The 14,320-nt window shown below is 37.3% G+C and overlaps 1 protein-coding gene and 1 pseudogene across 1 annotated transcript; one reads left to right on the forward strand and one right to left on the reverse strand.

Annotated features, from left to right (window-relative positions):
• Positions 1-1,455: 1,455 nt before the first annotated feature.
• LOC132553819 (uncharacterized) lies at positions 1,456-7,533 on the forward strand (annotated as a pseudogene).
• Positions 7,534-7,922: 389 nt separating this feature from the next.
• LOC132553820 (uncharacterized) lies at positions 7,923-14,320 on the reverse strand. The gene is made up of 11 exons (XM_060218098.1): positions 14,262-14,320; positions 13,956-14,026; positions 13,659-13,698; positions 12,387-12,532; positions 12,200-12,257; positions 10,621-10,790; positions 9,792-9,846; positions 8,987-9,141; positions 8,787-8,841; positions 8,198-8,277; positions 7,923-7,954 (listed from the first exon to the last, which is right to left on the reverse strand). Exons 1-11 carry the CDS (start codon positions 14,318-14,320, stop codon positions 7,923-7,925), a joined length of 921 nt encoding a protein of 306 aa, XP_060074081.1.

Here is a 14,320-nt window from a genome sequence, read left to right on the forward strand (position 1 = left end):
TCTCTCTGACTATACATCTCAGACTAGATCTCTCTGACTATACATCTCAGACTAGGTCCATCTGACTATACATCCCTGACTAGGTCTCTCTGACTATACATCTCTGACTAGGTCTCTCTGACTATACATCCCTGACTAGGTCTCTCTGACTATACATCCCTGAGTAGGTCTCTCTGACTATACATCCCTGACTAGGTCTCTGACTATACATCCCTGACTAGGTCTCTCTGACTATACATCCCTGACTAGGTCTCTCTGACTATACATCCCTGAGTAGGTCTCTCTGACTATACATCCCTGACTAGGTCTCTCTGACTATACATCCCTGACTAGGTCTCTCTGACTATACATCTCTGACTAGGTCTCTCTGACGATATATCCCTGAGTAGGTCTCTCCGACTATACATCCCTGACTAGGTCTCTCTGACTAGGTCTCTCTGACTATACATCTCAGACTAGGTCTCTCTGACTATACATCTCAGACTAGATCTCTCTGACTATACATCTCAGACTAGGTCCATCTGACTATACATCCCTGACTAGGTCTCTCTGACTATACATCCCTGACTAGGTCTCTCTGACTATACATCCCTGACTAGGTCTCTCTGACTATACATCCCTGAGTAGGTCTCTCTGACTATACATCCCTGACTAGGTCTCTGACTATACATCCCTGACTAGGTCTCTCTGACTATACATCCCTGACTAGGTCTCTCTGACTATACATCCCTGAGTAGGTCTCTCTGACTATACATCCCTGACTAGGTCTCTGACTATACATCCCTGACTAGGTCCATCTGACTATACATCCCTGACTAGATCTCTCTGACTATACATCCCTGACTAGATCTCTCTGACTATACATCCCTGACTAGATCTCTCTGACTATACATCCCTGACTAGGTCTCTCTGACTATACATCCCTGACTAGGTCTCTCTGACTATACATCCCTGACTAGGTCTCTGACTATACATCCCTGACTAGGTCTCTCTGACTATACATCCCTGACTAGGTCTCTCTGACTATACATCCCTGACTAGGTCTCTGACTATACATCCCTGACTAGGTCTCTGACTATACATCCCTGACTAGGTCTCTCTGACTATACATCTCAGACTAGGTCCATCTGACTATACATCCCTGACTAGGTCTCTCTGACTATACATCCCTGACTAGATCTCTCTGACTATACATCCCTGACTAGGTATCTCTGACTATACATCTCTGACTAGGTCTCTGACTATACATCCCTGACTAGGTCTCTGACTATACATCCCTGACTAGGTGTCTCTACATCGCTGGAGTATTGGATACGCTTGAATACACCCCAGTGTGTTCTACAAGAATGATTGTATCTTGCCTTTAATCGATGATAGATATAGCACGGCAGCGTCACTGCCACAACCCCGGTAGTATTGCCCTCTCTCCATCCGACATATTAACACATTTTAAATATGACGATGAAGCAGGTCTTGTTTCTTTTGACATGGATCTGTCAAATTCTGTTTTGATGCTAGTTTATTTCGAATTTCTGTATTCGCCTTTCAACCCAATACGATTTTTTATGTGCTCTAGCATTACTAACGCGTCTTAGAAATACGAAAAAGGCGTATAATGCAGTTTATCTCATTACCTGGCATATCACATACCTAATCCTAAATTTGTATTGTGTGAAGCTATTAAATTTTGAGGACAAAGAAATTCTTCATGTGACCTACATATCTTTCTAAACAACAGAAGCTTTGTGTACAAACCAGTGGGAGACCCGGAACTATTTGCATATGTTACAATATTAGTTACCGTTATCGTGTGAATCGTTTTTTAAATATTTAAACGTTGTATGTATCATCATGGGGATTCATTTCAACAAGCTTGGTTATGTGAGCTGCTATCCAAGCATGAAATATACCTTCAGTTCTCGTTACCACCAAATTGTATCCCTCCAGAAACAATAGCCAATGATCAATTGCTTACATTGACCGGAGTAGGTTTTCTACTTAAGAAAGGATATTCCACATATTCTAAAATCTATCAGTATTTGGCCACTGAAGAAAAAAAAAACGTCGTATTTTCGTCAACAAATATTTGAAATAATTGCATTTTTATCAAAACGTTCTCTCGGCTAATTTATTTTCTGCATTTTCTCTTATAATTTATATATTCTCCGGAGTACAATGCGAAATTCATTTTATCGTACAAATGACTTTTAAGTTAGTCCTACCTGACATCGATAAAGTGATTAGATTTATTTTCCTATTTTTAGCCCTGTCTACTCTCTGATTTTGGTAAATCTTAACCTCCGACACGATGTATTGATCTTTAACACCACCAATACACCGGATTCAAATGTTCAGCCCTCTTAGCATTCATTTATATCGTTACAGCGTGTATTTACTGTTGAAGGAATAATGTGTACTCTTATCTATTTTCTATAAAGGACTGTGGTGATTTCAGACTTTTCCCTCCGATTCTGATTCCTGAATTTCAGTATCGCCTAGATCAGGAATATTTCTTCTAAGGCCGCAGGTGTTCCAACTGAGGACAGACCGATATCCTGCGACCTTTGAATCTGTCTGATATCTAGGAATGGTTGGATTTAATTAAACTCTTGTTGGTGGTGTTTATGTTGTGACAGGGGAGCTAACTCTTATAATTGAAGATGATCGTGCTTTTGATGTCTCGAATAAGGGTTTCCAATGATATGTTATTTTAAATTATGTGCTATCGAGAGTTGTCTGCGACGATTTTTTTGTGGAAGTGACTGTGTCTAGTGAACTAAGTACTTCCGGTTCTATTTTTAATTTATTTAAACCTATACCTATCTTTCTTGTTGTTGGAAGTTTCGTACAATATGACAGGATTGCTGTCAAGTTTGACCAGTTCTGAGAAAAGACAGTTAGTTGTATTTATCTTTTGTTTTTGTTACCACGTCGTCGTATGCTTTCTTAGTGTTGACCTAGGTAAAGCTGCTGCTCGTTTTGATTGGAGGATCTATTTGGTTTTGCTGTTATGTATGACGTCACAATTAGTGTTTTATATCCGTCTGTAATAATGGGTGGTGGCACGGTGTGCAGTTTTATTGTCCTTTGAAGTGTATCTTGCGAGATGCCCTTCTGGTCAGTGCTCCTGCAAAATACTTTAGTGGAGATGTGAAGTGGTACCCTGTAGACAACATCCCTGCTTGTCGATGTTTCTCAGTTTTGTATCTTGTTTGTTGGTGTGGACCTGGTGTGCAGTACAGGAAAACATTCAAAAACAAAGCTTCTCAAACTTCTATATTTTTCAAACTTCTTGATGACAAAGATTACATAATATAAGAAACCAAATATCCGGAAAAAGTAAATTATAATTAAATGAAAAAGGATACGGAATGAAATATCCGGAATTAACATGGTAAGGGAAATAACTCGAAAGGTACAATTAAACAATTAAAGTATTTTAATATATATTCAGAAAATAAATCATCTCATATAGTTTGTATATAACGCTGGAATGGGAGAGAGGTTTACCTAAAGACCTATTAGACCTAAAGGAGGTGAATTTGAGACTTATCACTTATTTTAATCCTAAGCCTTCAACCCGCCATACCCCATGATTTGCATTGCGGTCATGCACATAAGGAGACATACCCATGAAGGTAGGAATTAGAACCTGGAGGTATCTATAAGGGACTGTTTATTCATTTACATCCTACAAGTTGTCCCATAAGGTCACTGTTAACAACGGTAACTCTATGAAACTTGAAATCGACATCGCGTTACAGCTTGAAGGGAGCGAACAATCTTTCAAAGGAATTCACGTTCAAGCCTCTGGTGACATAGTGCTATTAATTATCAATAGACAGAAGGTTACTAGTGATGGGTACTTAGCTCTCCCCGTGTCTGCTCTAAACACAGAATACTACGCTGTTTCAGAGTTTCCTGATGATCATTACCGTTTCGCAATTGTCGCGGCGGAGGACGGGACGATTGTTGATGTGACGCTTTCAAACAACGAGGAAGCGAATTCTGTGAGGTTTGCTAACATTGAATGTAAACCTAGTGACACATTTCAAATAACTTTGAACAAGTTTGGTACGATACAAATACAAAACGCTGGTGATTTGACGGGTTCTTTAATTAGATCCAACAAACCAACCACATTCTTGAGTGGAAATCGCAAAACAGTTGTGAATTCCGGTATCAGTTGTGAACATTTAGTAGAACAGCTGTTCTCACTAGTGGGGTACAGTGTTGTCCCTGTCCCTGAAAGAACAGTTGGGGATTTCTTCAAAGTTGTTGCTAGTGCAGATTCTACATTAGTCGACGTAGCATGCCTAAAATGATCTGATGGTTATGACACATTTGTCTCACTTGCATATCCATCCAGGCGATATTGTTTGTTCATATCCAATCACGCAAAAATGGTTGTTCAATTTGTCCTTAGCCAGTCTAGTAGTAAAAATAAACACGATCCATCTATGTTACTGATACCCCCAAATGAACAGCACCTACCGGGCTATATATTCACAACACCAAGTATTACAGGAGGCAGTTACGCTAATGTTTTGATGATTATTACCAAAGCCAGTCAGGAGGATCAAATGCGTCTGGTCGGAAAACAAGTACAAACTTTCAAAACATCCCAGGAACTGACTTGACAAAACGTTATGTGAGAGTAGACGACGGGTACCACTGTATCAGTCACGTGTCTCCGATAGCAGCTTTCTCTGGAGTCATGTATGGTAGGGCTCAACATGAGAGTCATAGCATAGCTGTCGGACTTCGCCTCGGGCCAGCAAATCTGGTGAGTATTATGGGATCTAAACTTAATGGGTAACAACTGTACTTTGTAGGAACTTAGTTATAACATCCTTTGGTATTGAGTAAGTACTACAATTCCTATATTTACATTTGAAAAGTGTTCAACATCCTGGCCAATGTTAACACATGGCAATGAGTGCTTGGGGAGACAAACCTTGAAATTCCCATGTTGTTAATTAGTACGTGGGACTTAAAGACTAATATCTTAAAATCATCATAATTCGAACTCAAAATCAATATAACTAAGGGCGGATATGGACAAAAGAAAGATTTACAAAGAGACTCCTGAAATCGAACAATGGTAATAAGACCAGGTGTTCCGGAAGAGTACGCGTCTTTTGCTTAATCGACGACACCCGCTGTGTAAACCTTGGTCAATCCAAGTAAGTAATGTCACGTTCTCAAATGAGAACAAGATATTAAAAAACGAAACCAAAAGGCAAACTTACGAGCATCAAAAACGTCCAGCTTCCTATAAGAATATATATGATATAATATTTCTCAATGAGGTCACTTTGGGGACCATAATCTTCTCTAAAATTTACATCAAACCCTGTGTAACAATTATGTCCGCCAGTTGACGACGTCTTGCTCTGCACGAAAATCATGATAATGTGATTTGAACACTACTTTTAGTTTCACCATTGCAGCCGTGTACTCCCACGTCAAGTATGAACGACACACTTTGAACAATAGGATATTTGTCGGCATTTCCATGATAGATTTATGAATTTGATTCACAAATATACTTTAAGAAGATATAACCTTCATTATCATACGTACACAGACCAAGCCGAAACGATTTCATAACAAATTACTTTTTGGGTAAACTTTATATCCAGCTCGAGATAATATCGATAATAATTGGTGACTTCCTAACCGCTAGTATTGGAGGAGGTATTGCCCTGTTTATTTCAGTTTCTAACAACTATCTTTAAAACTTTATTTCCTTTGTAATTTGATATGAAATTGTGTTTCTTAAATTGCATTTTGATTCAATAATGGTAGGACGTCTGACAATTGTGTTTCATCCGTCGTTCTGAGCAGGCTGTAAATTTGTTTCATTTTAAACTTCCTCTTAAATTCCGCCAGAGAGATTCAGCTGAAACTTGTCTGAATGATCAAGTGATTTTGATTTTCGAATTCCATTATGTCCTACACATTTCAAAAGCATTTAAAACTTCCCGTTGATCTGAAAACTTGTTGGAATGTTAATGAGCGGAAGCCGTCAGAGTTTAGTTTTCGGCACTATCACGCTGGCAGCCAAGGTGACCAATTAGCAACATGATTACACAATCAACACTTATTTCGAACGTCTTCTCAAATTCTAATACATTTTTTGTCTTATCATAATCAACAATTATGTTAAAAATAGCTGAAACAGCACGTAAGAAGTTCACAACTGCGGCAATCACAACATATTGATATGTGAAGCTGCTGTTTTTAATATCGTCTTAAGCAGATGATTTTCCCCTGGTCAAAAGCAATGTTTCGTTTGATGTAGCATGTTATATTCGCTGTATCTTACTCGATTTAGTAATTATTTTATAGGTCATTGGGCCTCGTTCGATTATAACGATTACAGAAAATGGAATGAAATTCCGTTTTTGAAGTTGATGGCGTGTGGACAGCTTGTGGTGAATGGAGTGACTGTAGTATCATTTGTGCAAGTATAGAATACCAACAAGGAGGTGAGACAAGCGACACTGTACTGAACCTATTTACGGCGGAAACCCAAGTTCTGGTGCAAGTGAAGAGACAGCCGACTGTACCGTATCATCGCTGTGTCCTGGTAATGATAGAGATGCTAATGTCTTCGTCATCATACCAGAAAGTCTTCGTATAAGATACCATCCTCAACATATAATTGCTCGATGACCTGCAATCCATATCGAGGCTCTGTTTTCATAGTACAGGGAACTCACACGCGGTCGCGAAACTATAACAACCCTACTCCTCAGCATGGTGGCGTAGACTGTGAGGGAGATTGTGCAGCAACCGAGCTGTGTGAAGAAGACACTGCGTGCCCAGGTATTATAATTTATAATGTATTGGTACAAATTAGCGATCTTATTTTAATTACAAGATAAGCGTGATGATTTTAATTTCTCTATTGGGAATTTTGTCATTTTTGGATACAACGATCTGCATCCCCAACCCATTGAGTTAACATGTCGCAGCTAATTCGATATTCCAGGACCTGTTCCCAATATCACGATTTTCGTGAAAAAAGTCGTAAATAGACATCCAAACTCGTAACAAAGGGTTTCAAACGATACAGGTTGTTGAAAATTATCGGGAGTGGGATGGGGGCCTACGGTGGTGAAAGTGATCTCATTTAGAAACATTCTATTTCTTGATGAGATATGTAGCAGATTGTGTTTGATGCTCGTCGTTCGTTAGAACTTTCGTTCCATTTCTCAATGACCGTTCGTTTGTTAGAGTGTTCGTTCCATTTTCGACCGACCGTTCGTTCGTTAGAGAGTTCGTTCCATTTTCGACCGACCGTTCGTTCGTTAGAGTGTTCGTTCCATTTTCGACCGACATTTCGTTCGTTAGAGAGTTCGTTCCATTTCCGACCGAACGTTCGTATATCTAAGCTTTCGTTCCTTTTCAGTATATCGACCGTTCGGTTGCTGAAAGTGTGCTTATCGTTCAGCCGGACTAATCGACTGTATCGTGTGGCTTCCGATCAGCTACCATTCGGCCAGACAAAAAGCGGATGCTTAGCAGTAATTCTAGATGTATTTATCAATAATTATTTACACGATGTGATGGGTTTAGTTCTTTTTATGTATCTCGTTTTATTTCCTAAATTTACTACATACCTTAGATACACTAGTGTGATGAAAGACGATTGCTGTGTGGTTTGGAGTTCGGGTATAAAATGTGAATACTGGACAAGTTCCGACATTTCTTAATTCATTATCACGCTTCAACGTCAACAGACGTCATAATCAGTTCCACCACTTCGCTAACTACTTTCATATGCAATGTATATAAGTAAACTTGTTAATCGTGTGTATGTCCAAATGTTGAACAGAGGAGTAAAATGATTCAAAGAAACAGTATATTAGATGAAATTTATTTCTTCACCTGCGTTGGTTATTCTCTGCCATTTATGAACTCGTGTCCAGGTTCTGGAACAGGTCTAGCAAAATAATTATAAATACAAAATATAAATATAATAATTGATAAAGTTCACCTGTCTATTAAAGATTTGGTGATTATTTGCCTGTTCGGTATTCAGTTAACTCTCTGTCAGAGAAATCATATTAGAAATGCATCAATGTATTTTGTAGGTTGTACTCAAAATTAAAACAAATGTTATTTTAATTGGTCGAAAATCATTTCGGTTTGCGTAGACAGGAGCTTCACCAGAATTTCAACTTACTATTAGCCTCATGGTTTACATAGGGTTTGAGGAGATCACCTAGATGTTGAAGCTGTTGTTGCAACTCGGCGAGAAAGTCCCTGAAATACAAAACAGTTTTGAATTAATGTATTATCCTTTTCATAATTTATCAAGAGCGTAGCGCTTATCTTTTTTCTCCTTGCCAAGATCTTTTCAGCAAAATTTGTATTTCCGAAAATAGCTTTAATAATGCTGTAGTGTGGTCTTTGTCCCTAATTTGTCAACCTGATTCACTTTTAAAAGAACTTCCTTGTTTGGAGTGAGTTTTTTTTTACATTTGTCTTTTACAGTTTGCGCTTGTTTGTTTGTTTATTGTTTTAATTCTGGATATCTTTGTCCATCATTTCTTGCTCCTAATGCTACTCAAGATATGGGATTTTAAATATATACAGTCGAACCTCATATCTCGACGTTGGTGGGACCGTGGGAAAACTTCAATGTATCAGAGTATTCGATTTAAGTGAGTTCGAATGTCTAGTGTGAAATTCTTCAAGTTAAACGGGTGCTTCGAATCATACGAGTTCGAGATAATGAGATTCAACTGTAACAATATCAACTATTAGCTCACGCAGCATCCCTTTTGTGTTCAAAGGTCTGTGAAGGCTGGAGGTTTGCAGCAATGTCTTCAAAAAAAGAGAAATTGAAACATAAATAACAGCCCACACTAGCATGTATTGCAATTCATGAAGTCCACCGACACCATCTGGGTTGCATTTTACTGACGATGGCGTACATTTCATTTTGTTCATGATGTCATGTATAACTTACTGTTTGCTCCGTTTGCTAGGACTTGTGCTCCCCCTTGTAAAGCCTGGCTAAGGAGGTCACTTCCCTGCGCTAACCCTTCAAATGTTTCCTGGAAGACGTGACCGAGGTTTGTAAAAGTTGTTGACAGCTGTTGTCCGATGTTAGAGAAAAGCTGACTGAAGTGTAAATGGTTTATGAAATGTTACATAATTTTCTATCTTTTAGGAAATTGTTTGGACATTATCATTACATATAAAATGTTATCGCAATAACTAGTACATATATATGCCTAACAATACAGTTTTATTGTTCTTGACTGAATCGATTTGTACCCAGGACTATGGCTACTAGATGATTTAAACAAGTGTAAGGGGTTACAGAAACAACATGAAACAGATACATGTAATTCCCATAAGGTTTGTATATGTTCCGTTAACACTACCTGAAATATCAGCATGGAATTCAGCAACAAATGACATCTTTCCCTTCGTTCCCACAGATTCCATTTTACTGTTCGTGCAAACATTACATCTTTCCATCAGGCTTTTCAGTAAACGATCCCATTATGTTTCAAAAACAAAAGAATCGGTCGAACCGAGGGATGCTCGCGAATAAACGCTTGTTCTAAACAGGGTATTTATGCAAAATTGATTCTTGTATAACGCACTTCTCCGTCTTGAGATCTATCTACCTATGAAGTTTAATGTTAATTCCTCTTATAGTTTTTGTGATATGCTCCGGACAAGATTATGACGGACGAACGTACTGACAGCTATGACAAAGCGACGATTATAATCTCTTCTTTCGGGGGAGTATATTAACTTACTGGGCAGATCTTTTCTGTGCATCGGTATGGGTGTGCTGCAGGTTTTTAGCAAGGGCTACAACATTAAATAAACTGATTATATCAATAATGCTTTGCCAAAACAAAAATATCAATAAAACTGAACTGACGAATTCCTCTGGGGAATAATAGACAGGTATCTTCTTTCTCCTAGTTAACATATTTCAACATAAAGAACGTTTAAGACAATGTCACTAGTGATAGTGATCGAAAATATCTTGAAAATTATATATTTTTACAGAACAATTTCTCCAACATGAAGTTAACTATTGTTTCAGTGCTGATGCTGTTCATCGACAGGAATTTTTCCCAGGCACCATCCTCACCATCAATAGATCGTCTGCACCCCAATATTACTTTTGTCATGCTTATTTCATTTAATCATGAGAGTGCGATAAAGTCTCCCTATCGAAAATATTAATTACGTTGTAAAATAAAGTATCAATATTTCATACAGTTTACAACACTAAACTAGAAAATAAACTATGACGTTGCTATCTTGTCTGCATAATCTTCTTAATACCAATCAGCTACAGAAATGAGTATCTATCAAAACAATTCAGGTTTACTTACCAAGGAGGTGAAACATTGACCAATGAGTACATCGGTGAACTGTTAATGTTATAGGTATAAGTCTTTGTACTGAGAATATTAACAACGTTAAAAAATACAGTATCACTATTTAATACAGTTTACTGAATTAGTGGTCTTTATAGTGAGGTTTCACTGTAATCTAGTGGGGAAGAATATCATAGTTTCCATCGTGTCGTCATATTCTATGTTTGAATTACTTTGGTGAAGGAGGACTTACTGCTTGCCCCGTTTGCGACAACCATTGCTCCGCCTTGTAGAGCCTGGCTAAGGAGCTCAGTTCCCTGTAGGGCAGCAGTATGCGCTAATTCTTCAAATGTGTTCTGGAAGGCGTGACCGAGGTTTGTAAAAGTTGTTGACAACTGATGTCCGATGTTAGAGAAAAACTCACTGAAATAAATCGCAGTTTTGAAATATAAAATGCTTACGCGGCAACATTTTTGACATAGATGTAACATGGTGATGATGAAATACTAGGACATCATTATCAGGAACATATAGCAGCCTCCAACAACGCACTCATAACATGCACGCACTTCGAGAACGAAGGTAGGCCGATGAAAAAAAACGGACATTAAGCAATGAAAAAACTCCAAACAGTGCGAAAAAGGGGTTACCGAGTGATAATGTATGACGACATAAAGGTTATAATATTTCGAATGACGACATAATCGTAATAATATCTCTAATGACGACATAATGGTGATAATATCTCTAATGACGACATAATGGTGATAATATCTCGAATGACGACATAATGGTGATACTATCTCTAATGACGACATAATGGTGATAATGTCTCTAATGACGACATAATGGTGATAATATCTCGAATGACGACATAATGGTGATAATGTCTCTAATGACGACATAATGGTGATAATGTCTCTAATGACGACATAATGGTGATAACATCTCGAATGGGGACCTACACACTTTTTCTACGAGCGGCAAACTTTTACCAGCCCTATAATGACAAAGAAATAAGTGAATGAGGAAAAACAATACCAATGATTGTCTAATTTTCCAAAAATGCACACATTCTACCCATACACATTTACACTCACACCGACACAGGCAAACCATACAAATATACAAACACATAAGTTAGCCAAACATAGACATGGAAATATAAATGTAGACACCAGAAAAATAAGAAAACGTAAAGAAAAATGAAACAAAAGTTTGAGGTGAGAAGTTAAAAAAATGGAACTGCTCATATCGTCATTTCTTGAGAGGTACCTTGAAATGGATCGTTCTCAAACATATAAAGGTGTTCCTTGTAATTACAGACAAACATATAAAGGTGTTCCTTGAAATCGCAGACAAACATATAAAGGTGTTACTTGTAATCGCAGACAAACATATAAAGGTGTTACTTGTAATCGCAGACAAACATATAAAGGTGTTCCTTGTAATTACAGACAAACATATAAAGGTGTTCCTTGAAATCGCAGACAAACATATAAAGGTGTTACTTGTAATCGCAGACAAACATATAAAGGTGTTACTTGTAATCGCAGACAAACATATGAATAACATGTTTTCTTACAATGCAGAATAAGATACTCTAAAGCTATATAAAATCCTGAAATAAAAAATAACGTGTAACGACGTGCCATTGAGAAGAACAAGTTCTATAATTTAAAAAGATTTTTTCAAAACGTTGCATGAAATCTGTCACACTATTATGCTTAATTTGTTCATTTATGACTTCATGAAAATACCTTTTAACAAGAAAACAATTAACTAAGTAACGACATAATTTAACAAATCATTAAAACCCATAATTAGCTTACCTGGCCCCGCGTTTCTCAACCTCGACCATATTGGCATGTTGAAGACCGTCCATTACACCTACAAATAAAGAAAATACTAGCGTGCATTACTCCAGTGACATTTGTGCATCATAACATGTATAGAAAGGTTTGAATAGAAGCAAGTTTCTCTCTATTATCCACCACATTTTTTATTTCTATGACATACCGTTTAGTAGTCCGGCTACGGGATGGAGAGCGGTCTGGATCACTGATGACAAGGCGTCCGAGCCATGCTGAGGAAGAGAACCAAACGTCTGCTGTAAGGCCGTCCCAGCATTAGCTATTGAAGATGATAGAGACTGTAGCATGGCACTGAAAGATATGGCAAGCATTGTATATCAATAAACACCAGTAATAAATGAAATAAGAAAGACACATCTCTGTTGGTGTGTTTTACCTATATATCAAAACAATATGTATCAGTTCAGTTCTTCTTTCAGCGATTTTTGCGAAAAGCAATTTCAGCCATGAATTATGCAGTGAGTGCAAAGACCATATAAGAATGCAAATGCCAAACTCTTTAACAATATGGCGGCTATTGTTCAGAGAATTCGCATTCGGAAATTCGGTCGTCTCGATCGAAGTCATATGCTCGTTGGAAAGGAACCAACTTTTGCCTTAAAGTAGCAGAATGATATATTTGAGTTGTAATACTATTAACTGCATACTTCTAACAAAAGGTGGAGTATTAAATCACTTGCTACCACAGTTCACTGAACACCGAATTACCACCTACAGGTATATTGTAATCATGACCATGAAAGCGACCGTGTACAGTGGAATGATGTATTAATGATATAGTCAACCATATAGATGAAAGTGTCAGTGTCAATTATAATCTTATAAATCTGATTCTCAACAATATCATTACAAATCCATTCTACACAGTCCAACAGTTCGTAACCTTCAGCCTAGTATTTCCTTGATCACAAAATAACGCTTTCAAATTAACCAACCCTTGAAAGATACACACAGCCAATACCTAAATTACTAAGGGAATGAAAATGCCTCCTGTGAGAAAACGGTTTCAGTGTCGTACATTTTAAAACTATTTATATTATGGTCAGAAAATTACTGTTATTTTTCCCCATTTTTCTAACTCATATTCTTTTAAATTTTCCTTATTCTCTCGAAAAATATCGAAATATGAATAATACATATTTAATGGTTTGTTGATTTTTACTCCATGATTTACTTTAAGTACATGACCAGTGTTAGCGATGAAACGGACAAGTATGGAAGCTATGTCTACTCACACATTTGTGTTCGAATTTTTACGATGTATCCTTTTTTGTCCTCTCGCCAGTATTTTTAGGATATCATACAATGTAAAGACCAAAGACCTTATCCTTGACCTTATTTACAATTGACAACATGCTTATGACTTAAGGGGCAAACTCAATATCAGATATGTAACATTAACAACATTCCGACCTACCTGATGTCCCGTTTGCCTACGTAAGTTGAAGAAGCTCCACCTGGTAGAGAAGTTACATGTTTATTACATATTGGAAATTCTAAACATAATCATACCTTATTTCTACGATATATTTACAGTTCTCGTCCTTCAAAACGAGACAAATTAATTACAAAGAGAAAATTTTAATTTCCTTAAAAATGCTATGTATACATGCGTTTTTAGAAAAACTTGTCCTCATCACTGTTTACTTTAAATTAATAAGACAGACGCATTGACTTTGAATGCAATAAAAAATGAACGACTTACTGTATGAACCTATAGGCTGTCCAAGATCTACGTGGTGGTAAGCATGTTCTACCAGTCCCATGACGCAATCGTAATCACACCTATGACGTCACATACTGAATTTTAGTACATGGTTTCGAAAGTTAATTATTTAAAATCAGCAGTTGAATTATCATTGAAATGTTATTTAATTTTTACAAAGCATTATATAATTACGGATAAGTTTTTTCCAACATTTTAAAAATAACATTTGAATGTCAACAGAGCCATCCAGACCGACCAAGATACACAGATTTATAAAAGATCATAATTCTACAAACATGTATATTTACGTACCTTTTCACCGGCACAGCGCTAACCGACACCAAACATACCGCTACCAGCAACAGATACAT

Source organism: Ylistrum balloti, unplaced genomic scaffold (assembly GCF_031769215.1).
Source record: "Ylistrum balloti isolate Yb309-2 unplaced genomic scaffold, AGI_CSIRO_Ybal_v1 Utg370358, whole genome shotgun sequence".
NCBI classification, from domain to species: Eukaryota; Metazoa; Mollusca; class Bivalvia; order Pectinida; family Pectinidae; genus Ylistrum; species Ylistrum balloti.